The 18,753-nt window shown below is 37.2% G+C and overlaps 2 protein-coding genes across 16 annotated transcripts in view; one reads left to right on the top strand and one right to left on the bottom strand.

Annotated features, from left to right (window-relative positions):
- Positions 1 to 3,426, bottom strand: part of CCDC122 (coiled-coil domain containing 122) — a 46,234-nt gene extending 42,808 nt beyond the window's left edge. For 5 of the 7 annotated variants that reach the window (XM_007960292.3, XM_007960291.3, XM_037986742.2 and 2 more), the window contains exon 1: positions 2,751 to 2,853. The gene's annotated coding sequence lies outside the window, so the exon portion shown is untranslated. Of the gene's footprint in view, positions 1 to 2,750; positions 2,854 to 3,163 lie in introns of those variants that run through there. The other 2 variants (XM_037986740.2, XM_007960289.3) reach the window with 1 other exon arrangement.
- The window catches only part of LACC1 (laccase domain containing 1), a 262,237-nt gene continuing 246,452 nt past the window's right edge, over positions 2,969 to 18,753 (top strand). For 7 of the 9 annotated variants that reach the window (XR_012092075.1, XR_012092079.1, XR_012092073.1 and 4 more), the window contains exons 1-7: positions 2,969 to 3,065; positions 4,254 to 4,845; positions 5,480 to 5,658; positions 7,062 to 7,227; positions 12,053 to 12,278; positions 13,409 to 13,569; positions 14,719 to 14,840. Coding sequence is in view for 1 of the 9 variants with exons in the window: in XM_007960281.3 (XP_007958472.1) it covers positions 4,284 to 4,845; positions 5,480 to 5,658; positions 7,062 to 7,227; positions 12,053 to 12,278; positions 13,409 to 13,568 (1,293 nt within the window). In the remaining 8 variants the exon portion in view is untranslated. Of the gene's footprint in view, positions 3,066 to 4,253; positions 4,846 to 5,479; positions 5,659 to 7,061; positions 7,228 to 12,052; positions 12,279 to 13,408; positions 13,570 to 14,718; positions 15,519 to 18,753 lie in introns of those variants that run through there. The other 2 variants (XM_007960281.3, XR_012092082.1) reach the window with 2 other exon arrangements.

Below are 18,753 nucleotides of genomic sequence, written 5' to 3' on the forward strand. Positions count from 1 at the left end.
GTGTTTGTTTGCAAATCTGTTTTTGCCAGTTGTACTTGATATTGTGCTTTTGTAACTTTATATTGTATAAACCAATGAAAGAGTGTGAAAATTGTTTCTTTAAAAATCTATGTTTAATATTTTGGAAAGACCCAACAAAGGTATGTGAGATTAACTGTAAAAGATTATAAAGTATAGTGGTGGCTCATGCCTGTAATCCCAGCACTTTGGGAGGCTGAGGTGGGTGGATCACAAGGTCAGGAGTTCGAGACCATCCTGGCCAACATGGTGAAACTCTATCTCTACTAAAAATAAAAAATTAGCCGGGCGTGGTGGTGCATGCCTGTAATCCTAGCTACTCAGGAGGCTAAGGCAGGAGAATCACTTGAACCCGGCGGAGGTTGCAGTGAACCAAGATCGCACCACTGTACTCCAGCCTGGCGACAGAGCGAGACTCCATCTCAAAAAAAAAAAAAAAAAAAAAAATCATAAAGTATAAATCTGCTCTCAGATTGCTTCACAAGTACCTTTAAGTTATTTTCCCCTTAAAAGAACAAAATCTTGGGAAATCTTAGCTGATGGTTTATGGGTACAGTTTCTGCAAGAGATAGCATGCAGAATTCCAATCAGTAGACTACATGCAAAGAAAAGGTCTTGGACCTTCTCAGTAGATTGGCAAATGAACACACGGTTGTTTTAGGTTAGAATACAGTTTAAGGTATTTGCTATACTTTTTCATGACTCTGTGGTGTAACTGACCTTTTTTCTTTTAAAAAAGCTTTTTTTAGATATAATTTACATACCACAAAGTTCATCCTCATAAAGTGTACAATTCAATATTTAACCATTTTTTCCACTTATTGCTTGGCTAGGGGCCCAGACTACATCTATGAGAGGGCTTCTTATATATGCACAACATGTAAAGAAGCTATTAATTTTGCTTGATGAGGGATGGGGATTCAGGGAAGATTATGTTTGAGCTTGAAGAGCCTTGAACAAAAAGTAGCAGTTAGGCATATAAAGAGGAGGGTATTTTGCTAAGTAGAGGAATTGCAAATGTAAAGAATGAAATCATGTGGCCTCTAAAGAACAGCTTTTATTTGAGTGGCTTGGGAATAGGGCATTTTTATTTTTTCAGACTTAATTATGCATCTGAATCATACATAGAGATTAAAACTAAACAAAAAAAGCAAAACACGTTCAGGCCTGACTCCTAGAGATTATGATTCAACGTATATCTGGGGTGGAGTCTCTACATTAATTTTTTTTTTTTTTAAGTTGCCTTGCAGTTCTGATTTGCAGTCAAGACTGAGAACCACTGGAGTAGGATAGAGTGAAAATGGGATGAGGAAGTGTTAGGACATGACGCTAGGACCAGATGGTGAAAGGAAATGGTATGCAAATACAATATAACAAACTCTCTCTTCCCTGACAACTTCATTCTTTTGAAATATTTCCTTTTATTTTTTTTACTGCCACTACTGTTGCATGAAAGAATACGAATCCCACCATTGTAAAAACAGAGATAAATGTTTAAAACCTTTGTAACTAAAAGACCTCTATTTTGCTTGAGGTATTAAGCTGGTGCAAAAGTAATTGTGGTCTGTCAATGGCAAAAACCGCAATTACATTGGCACCAACCTAATGGTATTTAACATAAAACAGACTCAGGGCAGAGTGCACCTTCTGATTGCGTGTACCACCCCGCTCGGGGTTCTTAACAAATGACCAAAGAAAACACGAATTTTGACAAAACTGGTGCTAGGGCTATTGAAGCGTGGGTTCCTATTCCGGGTTAGTGCTCCCATTCTCTAGTCAAGCACAAGAACCTGCCTACTCCCGAGGGCTCTTCCAAACCCCCAGCTATCTGAGATTATGAGACAAAGGTTCTTTAGCGCCTACCAAATGAGCAACAGTAAATGTAAGAAGGACCTTTCGTTTCATCATAACCAGTTCCTCAGGAAGCACCATTTCTCTTACTCTTGGAAAGTCGGATTTTTTTTCCCTTTGGCATACACTGGCTTTCCATGTCCTAACTGCTATTTTCAAATAAATGAACGTTACATTCTTGGAGGACAGCTCAGGGATGCTAAACTGCACCTTTATCATGATTTTAGTTAGGGATGAGGGCCTTTTACTTAAGTCCTGCTAGTGGCACATATTTTAAAAGGCCATAGAGGTCATCCATGTTGTCGGCACAAGTGAAGGCGCTCGAAAGAGTGTTGGTCAAAAAGAATCAGCACAAAGGCATTGGAGGAGAGACAACAGCTTGTTTCTGGAAACAAACGAACAACAACAAAAAAAACACTAAAAACATCTCGAGAGGCCCCCTGACTTGAGCCCTGCAAGGGACAAGCTGCCAAGAGCTGACATGACAAGGGACTGGTCCCGGGCTGCGGTGAGGAAACCCAGCGTCCTGACAACGCTGCTGGGTCTCCAGGCGTCCCTGAGACCGGAAGCGCGGACTTCAGCTCTCTTGGGAAACGGTTTCCGTCAGCAGAAGGGAGACTGCGGTTTGGTCGCGAGGTCGCTCCGGCAGCCCCACCTCACGCGACCCGCCATTCCCACCGCCCCCTCAAGGTGCCCGCCGTCCCGCTCTCTAACCGGGCCCTTAGTTCCCCGCCCCGTGCCCTCTGGAGACCTGCAGCTCCTGCCGCCCCGCGCCCGCTCCCGGGGTCGGTCGTTCCGCCGCCCCATCCCCCATGACGGATCCTCTATCTGCCTCCTCGCGACCCTTTCCGGACTCGGCCTGCCCACTCCCGCCCGCTAACCCGCCTGGCTCCGGGGCGAGGGCCCTCGCGGGACGCTGGTTCCTGTTCCTCTAACGCCGGCGGGGCTGCTGGGTGCCGGCTCGGCAGGCCGCCTAGACCCGGAACTGCTGAGGCAGCAGCAGGCTTGCGGCGCTTGGCTCATCCCGGGATTCCCCAGCGCTCGTGCTGGGCCTGCAGCGTCCGCACCAAGCACGCCGGGCGGCCCTGCCCAAGCTCCCTCCCGCCTCCCGGCAGCTGGCCCGCGGGGCCCTGGCCTTCAGGTTTCCCCTGGGATCCCGGGACGGGCAGGCGGGGGATCTGTGCGGCCGCGGCAAGGTGGGTGAGGTGAGGCGGGGCGAGGTGGGTGAGGTGAGGCGGGGCGAGGTGGGTGAGGTGAGGCGGGGCGGGTGTCGTCGCCGCTGGGCCGAGCTTACGACTCCAGGTGACCCGCTCGCGGTTGCCCAATTTCGTTGGGGCTCAGGACGAGGGTCGGGGCGGCAAATCGTCACAGAGGTCGCTGTAGACCTGTGTGCAACCGAAGGTGAAAAGCTGGAAGGCGCGGACCGAATCGCCTCTGGTGCGCGTCCTCCGACAGGAAGTCCCGAATGGGCGGTGAGCGGGCGGTGGAGGTGCACGGGCAGGTGCAGAGCCACAGCCTGCGCCCCGTGAGCCGAGGCGGGCAGGAGGAACAGGGACCCGGCGGCGACACACGTTGGGCGGAAATTCACAATGAACAAGGAAGGGGGATAGTCACCCACTCAAAACTGGCTAAATGAACCTCAGAGGGAGCCCCGAGCGATGGGGAGAGAAGGTTAGGGGAAGCGGCAGGAGAAAACCTTCTTGGGCCAAAGGGCGTCGCCAAAGGGGGTCACCGGAGACCCGCAGGATGGGGTGGGAGGGCTGGGCTGGAGGTGAGCAAAGCTGGATGGGGAGAATGAATGAAGAAAGTTGCGAGGAAGCCTGTCGGAAGCCTGTCTCGTCCAAATCACTATAGCTTTTGTGGTCATTGCTAAGTGTGGAGTACTGCGCAAATCCTCAGGGGAACTCTTATTAGCCATCTCAGCTTTTATCATCTTAAAAGGCGAATTTCGCGTGCAGCTCCATTTAGCTTCGTGAACTTAAGCCCCTGCATATGAAAGGATGAGACCTAATATGACAGTCATGTCAGGACTAATGATATATCACACAGGTTGACAACCTGCAATTTAAAAACAGGACTTTGTCTAAACTCAGCAAGTAATTCTTCACTTAAAAGTTCTATGTAAACAAAACAGAGGAACTGTTGTGCTGCTGGAAAGATGTACCAGCATTTTCACAAAACGAATCAAAAGATGGCTTTGCTTTGACTGTCATGGTTCTCTTGTGACAGAGTAGACTGGCTTTTCTGGGAGGGGCCTAGATTTACTATTTTAGTTACATTTTAAAATCAATGTAATTATTCTTTTTTAATCTACCACAAATTTCTGTCGTAACTATAAGAGGATTTATATAATTTTATATTCTTATACTAATTTTTATTTGCAGGTGATTTGGCACAAAAGTATTCTTTCAAGGATGGCAGAAGCAGTTTTGATTGATCTTTTCGATTTGAAATTGAACTCTCAAAAAAACTGCCATCAGACATTACTGAAGACTTTGAATGCTGTCCAGTACCACCACGCCACCAAGGCCAAGTTTCTTTGTATAATGTGTTGCAGTAACATCAGCTATGAAAGGGATGGAGAACAAGATAATTGTGAATTAGAAACAGGCAATGGATTATCAGCTCTCTTGAAAGAATTTGAGATTGTTAGCTGTCCCAGCATGGCTGCCTGTTTGTATACCATTAAACAGAAAGTTGATGAAAGAAATCTGAGCAGCATTAAGGTAATTGTACCCAGGCACAGGAAGGCACTAATGAAAGCTTTTATTGATCAACTCTTCACTGATGTTTACAATTTCGAATTTGAAGATTTGCAAGTGACTTTGAGGGGAGGCCTTTTTAAACAGTCCATTGAAATAAACATAATCACAGCTCAAGAACTAAGAGAAATTCAGAATGAAATAGAAACATTTTTGAGAAGTCTGCCAGCACTGAGAGGAGAATTAACTATTATCACTTCTCCTTTGATCCCAGGTATATTAACCACTAACTGTTATTTTTACTTTGTACATGAAAAACCAGTCTTTCTTCAGAGGTAGCTCACCTCTTTTTTTCCTCCTTTCTTTTGTTGACTGTTGTGAGCTTATTACTCATTAGCATCAGTGGCAACACAGAGCTATCATGTATGACCCTATAGTATCAGGGTCAAGGGATAACGCCTTCAGAGCCATCCCAAATAAATAAATTTGCTGTATGAAAATTTGATGTTGAGACAAATAATCTAGCCCTCCTTTGCAATGAGATTTATGACACTTAAAATCTTCTATTTAGAAATTCTGAAATTTCAAATCATTGGCACCTTCATAGAAGAGTAAAATTTAAAACAATCAATCTTGCTTCTTGGTTAAACAGTATTTTCTGTGAGCTATATGCTGTTAGATATAACAAAGCCAGATGAGACACAAGATACCTTTTGAAGAGCAACAATCTCATAGGGAGTGTAAAACAAACACAAAGCAGAATGCCATAAGAACCTATGGAGGTACAAAATGCCACAGAAATTAGAAGCCAAATAACAAGGGCAGGTAGCAGTGATCAGGGAAGGTCTAATTGAGAGACTGGTATTTTGAATAGCGTCTTTTAAATCTTCACTGCTTATCTTCAACAGATATTTTCGTACATGGATTTACTACAAGAACAGGTGGGATATCTTATATCCCAACTCTTAGCTCATTCAATCTCTTCAGTAGTTCCAAACGGAGAGATCCCAAGGCAGTGGTTCAAGAAAATCTGCGTAGGTTGGCGAATGCTGCAGGATTTAATGTGGAGAAATTTTACCGAATAAAGGTAAAAGTTTGCTTTATATTTTGAAAGATCTAAAGTATATTTTTTACTTTACTACTAACTACATGGACTTTAAGCTATTTAACTTTTGTATCTGCTTTTTTATACAAAGTTTTAGACTAATGCTATGGTTGTTTTTCTTAGATTTATACACCATAGCCTAAAGATCAGTTCTATTTTATACACACACACACACACACACACACACAGACATATATATGCACACACACACACAGAGTAAGTCATCCTTTAATGTTGATGGGTTCTTGGAAATTTTGACTTTAAGCGAAACGACATAATAAAACCAATTTTACCATAGGGTAATTGATATAAATAAGAATAAAGTTTCTAAGGCATATTTCTTGCCACAAAAACATCACCAAACTTCTAAATAAAGACCAACACATTCCTAGTATTAAATATTGAAATAAATGTGAGCTAGACATACATTTACAAAAGAGTAATAAAAACAAATTAAGATAACTACCAAATTGTTTGGGTTCAGGGCTTCAGGTAGCTGGAGTCTATCCTGGCAGATCAGGATCCAAGGTCATAACCCACCCTTGACAGGACGCCATTCCATTGCAGGGTGCTTTTACACACACACACATGTACTCCTACTGGGACCATGTGGACACCCCAATTCATCTCATATACACTTCTTTGGGATGTGGGAGGAAACTGGATTACCCGGAGAAAACCCACACAGACATGAGGAGAAGGTGCAAACCTCACACAGTCAGTGACAGGGTGGGTAGTCAATTTTTTTCATTAACATTATAATGAAATGATGTGGAATAAAATGACATTATTCAAGAGCCTACTGTATATTTCATCTGGAGTCTCAATTCTAAAAGTACAGTTAATTCTCGGAGAGTATACTACCACTACCCTTTTTGATTTGAAGAAAGGGAACTGCATGGTGGTAGAGAAAGGCCATTATTTTATAAATCTGCTCCAGGAGGAACTAGGGTCATAGTTGATGAGATAATGTCTTGTTCCGTACAGAATTCTAGCTTTACTTGAGTCTGGGAAAAGTAAAAGTATCATTGATTTGGTAATTAACTTTCTTTTACAGGAAAAGTTTTCATTTTGTAGAAAGTGCTTTAAGAAGTGTTATACCTATCTTTATGGAAAGATGTTCATTATTCACTATATTGAATTTTATAATGTTAAACTGTGCTTTTCTTTGTATAAACTATCAGAGAGTATAATACCAAAAGCTTAAATAGTTAAATTATAAGTAAATTTTGTGTTTTCCCATATACAAAAGTGATATATTTAATGAATGCTAGTAATCTTAAACTGGTTATATAATTTTATACTACAATGAATACCTTCAGGAAAGCTTATGGTATGAGAAATCCCACTTCCAAAACATTTTTGTTGCACATTTTTGGTATTAGACTCATCATTCCAATGACATCTGGATTATGGGAAGAAAGGAGCCTGATTCTTATGATGGAATAACCACAAATCAGAGAGGAGTCACAATAGCAGCTCTTGGTGCTGACTGTATACCAATAGTTTTTGCAGATCCAGTCAAAAAAGCATGTGGGGTTGCTCATGCTGGTAAGTATACTTAATTAAACATTTAGGATTTTACTCATTTTATTGTGCAGGAAAAATTGTAATTTCTTTCTGATACACATGGCAAACAGTTAATTACATTACACTGTGGTAAATGTAATGATGGGAGGGGACGGCATAGTTTTATTATAGGGACGGCTAAGAGGAGTATCCACATCAAATTATATGAATTGTAGTAGAATTCCCAAAGGAGGTCGCACCTAGGTTGATTCCTAAGGAATTTGTTGGTTTTGGCTTAGTAACAGTGTTCCTCAGTAAGGGTGCTATTAACATTTTGGTCAAGATAATACCATATTGCAGATTAAGTGTCTTTAGCCCCTGAAATTCTTAATGACAGTAGCACCTCTAGTTCCTGTAATAACCAAAACCAACCAACCAACCAAACAACAATGAAACCCTCCAAGCTTTTCAAAACACTCCCTAGGGGAGTGGTACTGCCTTTGGTTGAGAATCCTTGAAATCCAGGCCATAGGAAATGGGAATGTTAGGCATGTTTCAGAAAAGTATTTACCCAGATGGAGCTGCATGTGTAAAGCTAGGGAGGTAGGAAAAAGCAAGATGTTTTGAAAACTGTTTTTACTTTAAATCATTTAATGTATTTAACTGCAACTATTCTCTGAGAGCAAAGAAGTATTTTTAGAAGGTATATTGTGTTAAAGATACGGAGTTTTGTTTTCTGAAGGTATTTTAAAATGGTGTTTTAGATTACCCCATAGCTGTGATTTTGTGTGAAATGAGGGATGATGTTTAAAATTTCCTTCACTTGTAAATCTATTTCTACTTTGCTTTTTAGCTCATAGGTAAAAAAGAAAGTAGCATATTTTTATTTTGACCTAGCTGGAATAATGGGATTGAATGAGTAGAAGTCAGGTTTACTACATGACATTGTCAAAAAGTTATTTAAAATTTGAATCTTGGCTCCTGGATATAAAAAGAGGATATTATTTTTTTACTTCTTAGGTTTGAAAACATTTAGTTTAAAAATATCCAAGATCAAGCAGTCAAAATGAAGTTATAAATGTGAATTTCAAGTCATTAATAAGTTAATTTTGAAAGAATAAAATACCTAGGAATACAGCTGCCTTAACCAAGGAGGTTAAAGATCTCTACAATAAGAATTACAAAAACACTGCTGAAAGAAAGCAGAGATAATGTAAACAAATGGAAAAACATTCCATGCTCATGGATAGGAAGAATCAATATTGTTAAAATGGCCACACTGCCCAAAGTAATTTATAGATTCAATACTATTCCTATCAAACTACCAATATCGTTTTTCACAAATTTAGAAAAAACTATTTTAAAATTCATATGGAACCAAAAAGCCCAAATAGCCAAAGCTATCCTAAGCAAAAAGAATAAAGCTGGAGGAGTCACATTGCTCCCTTCAAGCTGTACTACAAGGCTACAATTACCAAAACAGCATGGTGCTGGTACCAAAACTGACACACAGGCCAATGGAACAAGATAGAGAACCTAGAAATAAAGCCACATACCTACAACCATCTGATCTTTGACAAAGTCGACAATAACAAGCAATGAGGAAAGGATTCCCTATTTGATAAATGTTGCTGGGATAACTGGCTAGCCATATGCAGGAGATTGATACTAGACCCCTTCCTTTCACCATATACAAAAACCAACTCAACATGGATTAAAGACTTAAACATATAGCCTAAAACTATTAAAACCCTAGGAGAAAACCTAGGAAATACTATTCTGGACATAGGCATAGGCCTTGGCAAAGATTTCATGGTGAAGACTTCAAGAGCAAACAAAAACAAAAATAGACAAGTGGGATTCAGTTAAACTAAGGAGCTTCTGCACAGCAAAGAAACTATCAACAGAGTAAACAGAAAACCTATAGAATTGGAGAAAATATTTGCAAACTATGCAACTGAAAAGGTCTAATACCAAGAATCTATAAGAAACTTAAATCAACAAGCAAATAACAAATAATACCATTAAAAAATGGGCAAAGGACATGAACAAACGCTTCTCAAAAGAAAACATACACGTGGTCAACAAGCATATGAAAAAATGCTTGATATCACTAATCATTAGAGAAATGCAAATCAAAACTATAATGAGATACCATTTCAGACCAGTCAGAATGGCTGCTATAAAAAAAAAAGTCAAAAAATAACATGTTGGTGAGATTGTGGAGAAAAGGAAATGCTTACACACTGCTAGTGGGAATGTAAATTAGTTTAGCCACTGTGGAAAGCAGTTTGGATATTTCTCAAAGAACTTAAAATTAGAACTACCATTCAACCCAGCAATCCTATTACTGCGTATATACCCAAAGGAATATAAATTATTCTGCCATAAAGACACATGCACATGTATGTTCATCACAGCACTTTTCACAATAATGAAGATGTGGAATCAACTTAGATGCCCATCAGTGGTGGACTGGATAAAGCAAATATGGTACATATACATAATGGAATACTATGCAGCCATACAAAAGAATGAAATCATATCCTTACAGCAACATAGATGCAGCTGGAAGCCATCCTAAGTGAATTAATGCAGGAACAGAAAATCAGATACCATATGTATCTTTTAAGTGGGAGCTACACATTGAGTACACATGGACACAAAGAAAGGAACAGTGGACATGGGGGCTTACTTAAGGGTGGTGGGTGGGAGGAGGGTGACGACTGAAGAACTGTCTGTTGGGTACTATGTCCACTACTTGGGTGATGAAATTGTTTGCACATGAAACCGCAGTGACATGCAATTTACCCATATAACAAACCTGCATATATGTACCCCCGAACCTAAAAAGTTGGAAAAATAAAAATAAATTAACTTTAAAATATAATATAATTACATACATTGTATACTTATTTTTTCAGATATCAAAAAGAATAAAATTCTTCTATGGGACTACTTTAATAAAGATCTTTTAACCAGATAGGTATACATAGATATACATGTACTGTAGGAGAAAAATCAAATAGAAAGGAGGTGGATGAACTACAGGTGAGAGGATAATTAAGGAAGCTCACTGAAGAAGAGAGCTACTCTCATCTGTAGAAAAGCCCTGACAATTTCTCTCTTTAACTCAAAATGCCTATATCTAGTTGCTTCCCTTTGAACATCACTGTCTGCATCTTCCTAGGTACCTCAAAATCATTATGTCAAAAACTCAACATCTTTTTCCCTAAAGTCTTCTCTGCCAGTTAGGTTTCCTATTTTGATTATTGACATCCTACCCACTTATAGATAGAAACTTGATGTCTTCATTCTGTTCTTCCCATAACCACATATCCAGTGGGTTACCTGTCGAGGCTGAACCTATCACCCAAGTACTTCTTGCTTACATCATCTCCTTTTATCTGTAAAAAATGATCCCTTCACCTGAGTGCCTAGCTTTTGAAGGATATGAGTATGGAGTGCTTAAGGAAGATGTAAGGGGGAGTCATTATTGGCCAACCATATCAGCTGAATCAAACCCAGATATAGGGAATAAAGGAAAAATGCAATATTCTTAGCTTTCTGTCTTTGGCAACAAGAAGGTAGCAGAAGTAAAGAAGATGGTTTTATCTTAGAACACTGTAAGATGCAAGGCAGGTAAGACAGAGATGGCAAGGGAACGATAGACTGGGCAAGTGGGAAGGGAGTAAAAAGAGACTGTTAATTGAAATATAATAGGTTTTGGTGTAAAAAGTGAGGGAGAGATGAAAATTGCAAAACATTGCTGAAGGACATTAAAGAAGACACAAATAAATGGAGATAAATTCTGTGTTCATGGATTAGAAGTTAGAGAAATGGAAATCAAAACCGCAATGAAGTATCACCCCACATCCATTAGGATGGCTAATATTTTAAAACCTCAGAAAATAAGTGTTGTTGAGGATGTGGAGAAATTGGAACCCTGGTGCGCTGGTGGTGGTAATGTGAAATTGTGTAGCCACTATGGAAAACAGTACGGCAATTTCTCAAACAAATATAAATAGATTACCATATGATCCAGAAATTCCCCTTCTGGAAGTATATCCAAAATAATTGAAATCAGGAACTCAAAGAGATATGTGCACACCAATGTTGATAATACAATTATTTGCAATAGCCAAAAGGTGAAAGCAATCTAAGGTACATTGGTAGATGAATGGGTAAGCAAAATGTGGTGTGTGCATACAATGGAATATTATTTAGCTTTAAAAAGGCAGGGAATTCTGACACATACTACAGTATAGATGAACATTAAGGACATTATGCTAAGTGAAATCAGTCAGTCACAAAAAGATAAATACTGTATTGATTTCACTTATATGATATACCTACAATAATCAAATGTACAGGAACTGGAAGAAGAATGGTGATTGCCAGGGGCTGGTAAAAGGAAGAAACAAGGAATTATTGTTAATAGTTGTAGAGTTTCTATTTTATCAGATGAAAAAATTCTGGAGATTGCTTATACAACAATGTGAATTCAACACTGCTGAACCGTATACTTAGAATAGTAGATTTTGTGGTTTTTTAACCACAATCTTTTAAAATGTGAAAAATAGAGAAGACTAAGCTATGATCTCAATGGAAACTAAAACTATAGAGCATCTTTAAATGGAAGATGAAGAAAACTCCCACTTTGTGTCTCTTCTGTGTCAGGTGCTTTGTGTAGTATAGCTCATTTAAAAACCACATGATAATATAATTAATCTTGTGGTTCATTTATTATTTCTGAACTTTGAAAAATGTACAAACTGTATCTGCTCACTTTTAACTTAGACATAAATTCAGGTGAAATTTTTCTACATTTTGACTTTCCTTATCTCTTTTTATTCCTATTTACCAGGTTGGAAAGGTACTTTGTTGGGTGTTGCTATGGCTACAGTGAATGCTATGATAGCAGAATATGGCTGCAGTTTGGAAGACATTGTTGTTGTACTTGGACCTTCAGTAGGACCTTGCTGTTTTACTCTTCCAAGAGAATCAGCAGAGGCATTTCATAATCTTCATCCTGCATGTGTACAACTATTTGATTCACCAAATCCCTATATTGACATCCGTAAAGCCACAAGGTATGTCTGATTTCATTCAACTGCAAGTTTTATTCTTTTTTATTGCTCTAAAATGAAATTTATTTTAGAGAACAATTAGTAACTCTTAGAAGAATTTAGGTGGCGGTTATTTAAGCAGCTGACATGCACATGTACATAAACACTCATTTTAAATATGAAATCTGTTTTCATTTGAGTTTGAATAACAGAAATTTTTTTGTCTGGTATCTTTCATTGATTTGAAAGTGAAGGAAGAAGCATCTGGCATTTAATTTTAAGAGATCTACTTAAACTTCATATAGAAAAGTTGGCATGTACTTTACTTCACAGCCATTCCTCAGCTAAATTCTCCTAAATGTAATGAACTTTCAGGAAGCTAATATTTTAAAATTATTCTTATTATCTAATTAACTAGAGGAATATATTTTTTAGAAAAAATACTAGATAATATAAATACACAGGTTTTTACTTTCAAGTTTTTTATAGTTCTTTGCATTTTTGAATTTATGAAGTTTTGCTATTAATAACTGGTGAAAATTATTTGTCATTACTACAAAGGCAAATTAATGTGTGTTTTAAATCATGTTTCTATTCCAGTCACCAAAACCTTACCCAGAGTCTGCCTCATTTAGTACAGATGTGAAAGAGATTGAAATTGATTCTTAAATGTGACTTTTTAAATCAAGTATCACTAATTTGTAGTCATATTTCATATCATAAAGTGTTCATGGAGAAGCAAGTTTTCTGAGAAAAATCTGGCTAATAGAAGGAAAGGAGATGAAGGGCCAGATGACTAAAAAGCATACTCTGGCTGAGCCAGATTAATTTTGTCTGATATCCTGGTAACTTTTATAGAGATTTCTTCTTAAATAAGCACTTGATTTTGATTATAAAATTCTGTACCTAGATTATGTCTATAGGACAATATGGAAGGTTGTACTGTGCATATATGAACGTAGGTGATAAATGCTGATACAGTGTAGCATTTTTTTCCTGACTAGTCCATGTTCTGTAATTGAATAACAATATACATTGTTCTAGGTACATCTTTCCTGGAACTCTTTCATGCCAACATCCATATTTTTTTTCATATTGCTTTGGCTATTGGGAAAATAAACTCTTGCTCTCTTTTGAAAAATATTTTTCCTAAGGATTCTTCTAGAACGGGGAGGAATTCTTCCACGGAATATTCAGGACCAGAACCAAGATCTCAACCTCTGTACATCTTGCCATCCTGACAAGTTTTTCTCCCATGTCCGAGATGGCCTTAATTTTGGTACACAAATTGGCTTCATATCAATTAGAGAATAAGGTACAGTAGGTTTTCTCTCCTCTCTCCATTTTTCCTCTCTTTCATCCCTCTCTCCACCTCTCCCTCCCTTTCTCTTTCTTCCTCTTTTAGCCGTTTCTTCCCCTCATTTTAAAAAAACAGTTAATTATGTTTAACTTTACTCCTTTATTCCTACAGGAAGAATGATGTTTCTACTTTTTTAGTGATATAATAGTAGTAGCAAAGTTCATTTTCAGTAACACTCTATTATAAAGAGCAGCCACTCCTTTTCCTAGTTAATGAAGAATAATTAGCCAGGCTTATGTTAAAAGTATAAGAATAAAACAATTTAATATTTAAAAAAGTATGTAAGTATTTCCTTTCTCTCTACTATGTACTTGCTATCTGTACATTCCTTATCCTAACATCCTTATAACTTTCATGTTATTTTCGAAAATAAATCTTTGAATAAAGATTCTAAATTCTAGAATAATAAGAAATTCTCACATACAAACTAGCTTGATTTTCAACTAGATTTCCAAATGATTATCTGCAGTTGGAGTTGGCCAAATTTTTGTTTTAAAATGACAGTAAATAGTTTAGACTTTGTGGGACATACAGTATATGTCTCAGCTACTCGACTTCACCATTGTAGAGGTAGAGCAACAAGAGATACTGATAATATAGAAATGAATGAATATGTCTGTGTTCCAATAAAACTTCGTTTACAAAAATCAGGTGAAGGACCCAGGCACAGTGACCCTGCTCCTGTAGTCCCAGCTCCTCAGGAGGCTGAGGTGGGAGGACTGCTTTAGGCCAGGAGTTTGAGTACAGCATGGATAACATAAACCCTGTCTCTAAAGAATAAAATAAACAGGTAAAGGGCCAGATTTGGCCTATCGGCTATAGTTTGCTGACACATGATCTAAAGTCATAGAGCAAGACTGAGTGTAATTTTCTTAAAATAGTATTTATTAGAGGTGGTTTTGTTGGAATTATACAAAAATATTTCATGGCACTGATTTAGCACCGCCCCCTTAGGATGTATGTAATTTTCCCTAAGGTTACTTCTAGCTGAATTAATATTATTTTTTACTCTTTACAATGTTTTTAGCTCTTTAACTTACAGAAAAACTTTAATAGACTTCACGATTGTAAGGGTCTCATATTTGATTTCTATGTATTTTACAGATACTTGACTGGATTTTTGTATAACTGTTTCCTGCCTCCTTCCAAACTGACTGCAAGAGAGAAATTTAGCTGTTTGATCTACTTAAAACCAAATGGATTACAATGGATAATTCATCTTTAGGGTATATTTTTACTATTATTCAAAGTCAAATGATTTTCATTTAATTATAATAATAACTGACAAAAATCAGTATGTTGTAGCTAATATGTTTTATGCATGAGAATTATTCTTAAAGTTTGTTCTTCCTGTTTATTACACAAATCAGGAATAGATTTGTTCAGTTCAGTATTTATTGAATACCCTCTATTGGTCAGGCATTGTGTTAAGCATAGGTGAACAGAAATGAACACGACTTTTTTCCTTTGAGTGTAATACAATGAAGGAGATAAACACTTCTGCCACTTAATTTTAATAGAGTAGAAGAGAACATAAGGAATAGAGGTTAATTTTACCCAGAAGGCAGAGTAGAGAAAATATTTCAAGAGAAAATCACATATCACATGGGCTCAAAAGATGTAGAGGTTTTTGACAAATGAAGAACAGCCATAACAGGTAGAGGGAACACCATGAACCAGGGCATGAAACTGAAAGTGCATAACATATTCTAGAGAGAAAAGGGTGTGGGCAGCAGTTAGGGCTGGAAAAACAGGTTGGAAACAGATAAGTAAGGGTCTCAACTGCAGTGTCAAAGAGCTTGCAGTTTATTTTCCAGGCAATGAGTAGGCAGCCAAAAAAAAAAAAAGTAAGGATTTTTTTTCTCCCTCCCCCATGGCATCATATTTAAGAGGACGAATTTAAATTGTGTGAGACCAAAGCATAGAGACTAGATAAGGGGTGGTCAAAATATTTCAAAAAGAAATAATGAAGATCCAATGAAGGAAGTGGAAATTAAAATAGAGAAGAGAGTAGATGGATTAGAGAGACATTTAAGAGATGGAATCAATAGATCCTGTTACTAGATAATGGAAGTAAGAGGTGAGGAAGAGTGGAAAAGTCATTAATGACTCTTAAGATTTCTGCTTGGCTGTTTACCAAGATTGGCAGCAAAGAGAGGGAGAAGGTTTGGGAAAAGAGAGGAGGATAATGAGTTTGACTTTACATAGAATGAAGGACATCCAGATAGAAATCTTTGGTTAATAATTAGAAATATAGACCTAGAAATTAGGAGGAAACCTGAGACAGAGACAGAGATTTCAAGGTTTACAGTACAGAGATGATGCTTGATTCTGTTGGAGCAAGTTGGATCATCTAGGCAGAAATTAGGATGAGAAAAAGGAAGTCCAAGAATATAACCTTACAAAACACCTGCATTTCAAGAATAAGAAGCTGAAGGAGTAAAAAAAATTAGTCACAGAAGTAAGAAAAAATAGAGTAGTTGTTTTGAAGAAGCCAGGATAGGTGTGGAAAGTACTCAAAAAGAAATCTTCAGGGATAAAATAAAGAGATAATTAAAAAGAAATCAGTGGATTAAGCACATTGAAACTGTTCTATAGGCAGTGGTCATCGAGTCAGCTTTCAGTGCATTAGGAAGAAGATGCATAGGTGTCAACTCTTCTTTGACAGCATTTACTAGAGAAGAGAAAAAGCTGGGGAACTACATCTTGAGGGAAAGGACTTTTTTTGGATGAGTGGTTTTGAGTATGTTTGTCAGTTAAAGAGAGAACTTAAGTTAGTTTTCATTTGGGAGAAATTGTATATATATTTAATGTAAGTTATCACATTGCATCTTAAAAATTTTCTTATTTAATACATGTATTTCCTACATGTATGTGTGGTGGCATGACAGCAAATAACATTTGTTTGGTATTTCCAAAGGACTTTCATGTACATTACCTCATTTTACCTTTACAGCTACTCTGAAATACACAGGCATTATCCCTTTTATTCAGCTGAGAAAACTGTGCTTCACTGAGGTGAAAGTCAAAAATCACATAATTTGTGATGAAGTCAGATTTGAGCATACGTTTTGTGACTCCAATTTTCCTCTCAGATTTTAAAATTAATTAAAGGGATCTCAATTATATTTTTATTTTTAACTTTTTGTTAACATAATTTATTCAGTGAAAATTTTGTTGAGGTACTGGGACAGGTTAAAAAACTACAGTTGTAACCCTCAGGATATTTAATATCCAGTGAAAAGTGACAATCAGTAAACCAGCAATTTCAATACTTTGATATATGTTGTGAGGTTGTGACAACTGATTCTTGTTTAGTTTAATTCTGTATCTCCCTTAGCCCAGTGTTAAATTTAAATAAAATACCTCATTTTTTCCAATTCAGGGAAGGCACTAAACATAAAGCATAGGATAAAAATGTTGAACTCATCCAAAATATTATTTTGTTTAATGAAAATGATAAAGATTAAGGAATACTTACATGTATTGAGAAAGGTTAATAATTTTCTAGTTCTTCACTGTGCATTATTTTGTTTGAGGTTGGTAAATTTGGAGTATCCTGCAGACACATACTGCTTTATGTACTACAACATTCTACAACCAAATGAAAATTATTTTGATTATCTGATTTTGGATTATCTCTGCCAAAGTATGTAATGAAAAGTTATCTCCTTGCTGTTTTACTGAATGAAAAGTGCTGATTTAGTAACTCAGAACTATCAGGTTATTAAATAATCATCTTATTGCATCTACAAGATAGCTGTCACTCTCACACATTTGTATGTAGGTTTCTAGGACTTTTGGGGTACAACAACAAAGATTTCTAGTAAATTAAGTTTTGGTTTTGTTTTTAATTTTATTTTAAATTTATAAATAACAATGGTACCTCTTCATGGGATACATAATAATGTTTCCGTTCATATAATGTATAGTGATCTGACCAAGGTAATTAGCATATCTATCATCTCAAACCTTTTTCTTTGCGTTATGAAGATTTAATTGTTCCTTCCAGCAATTTTCAAACTATATAATATACTATTGTTAACTATAGTTATCCTACAGTGGTATAGAACACTGGAACTTATTCTTCCTAAAGTTTTGTTTTTAATCTAAGCACTGCTACTAACTGCACGTAGGAAATATTGATTGCTATTTTATTAATAAGGGGAATTAAGTTTGTAAATCAAATAAACATTAATGAAATACCTTTTTGGAAGTACTATCAAACTAAAACTTACTGGGCCATTTATCTAACTGTAATTTTAAATAGTGAAGAATAGCACAGTGGCCAAATATGCGGTACTCCAGTGCTTTATAAAACAAATGAGATGATCTTACCACTAGGAGGTAGTATTTCAACAAGTAACTCTACTCTTATTTCTTGGTATAAAGTTGAACCAATCTTAAACTCTGTATTTTCTTGTGGAATAAAAAGGGAGGGGAGGGTGCATTTGAAGTTAGTGAATGTATTGCTCTTACTTTAGGCATAACATGGTAGTTCAAGTAGATAAAAGCATTTAGGAACCCTCACCCACTTCTATTTCATTCCTACAGAATCTCTAGTAACTGCTTTTCCGTAAGTAGATTTTGGGGAGAAACTCGGAGAAGCTTATTCTGTGTAACATGGCAAAACAGAAATAATACCCAAATATTCAGCAGCTGGAAGGAAAGATAACAGGGACATATGAGTTATATGCTTTTATATCTCAAAGTGGGATTTGATATTTATTTTTATTTGATTGCCCTAGAGTTATACTTCCAATGTATCCATCTTAATTTTTGTGTGAACTCTTAGAGAACGCTACCAATCTATGGAAGTTCAGCACTTCAAAGAAAGCATTCCTCAGTTATCTGTGTGTTATCCTGTTTGTATGCATGGGTCTTTGTGGATGTGCTAAATGGCAAACAAGAAATATATGTGTGTTAAATATGACATATAGCCTCTTTGCCCTAGCTAATATAAATTAACACACACATAACACGTTGCATTCAGTGGAATCATATATTTCTCCCTATAGATATTTTAATAAATTATGCAATGAAGAATAGAAAACATGGTCCATATGCTTACTGGATGTGTTTCTGGGAACCCTGATCTAGGGCACATGCATTTTCATTGTAGGCAGTGTTTTTAAAGTT

The sequence above is a fragment of the Chlorocebus sabaeus genome, chromosome 3, assembly GCF_047675955.1.
Source record: "Chlorocebus sabaeus isolate Y175 chromosome 3, mChlSab1.0.hap1, whole genome shotgun sequence".
Classification (NCBI taxonomy): domain Eukaryota; kingdom Metazoa; phylum Chordata; class Mammalia; order Primates; family Cercopithecidae; genus Chlorocebus; species Chlorocebus sabaeus.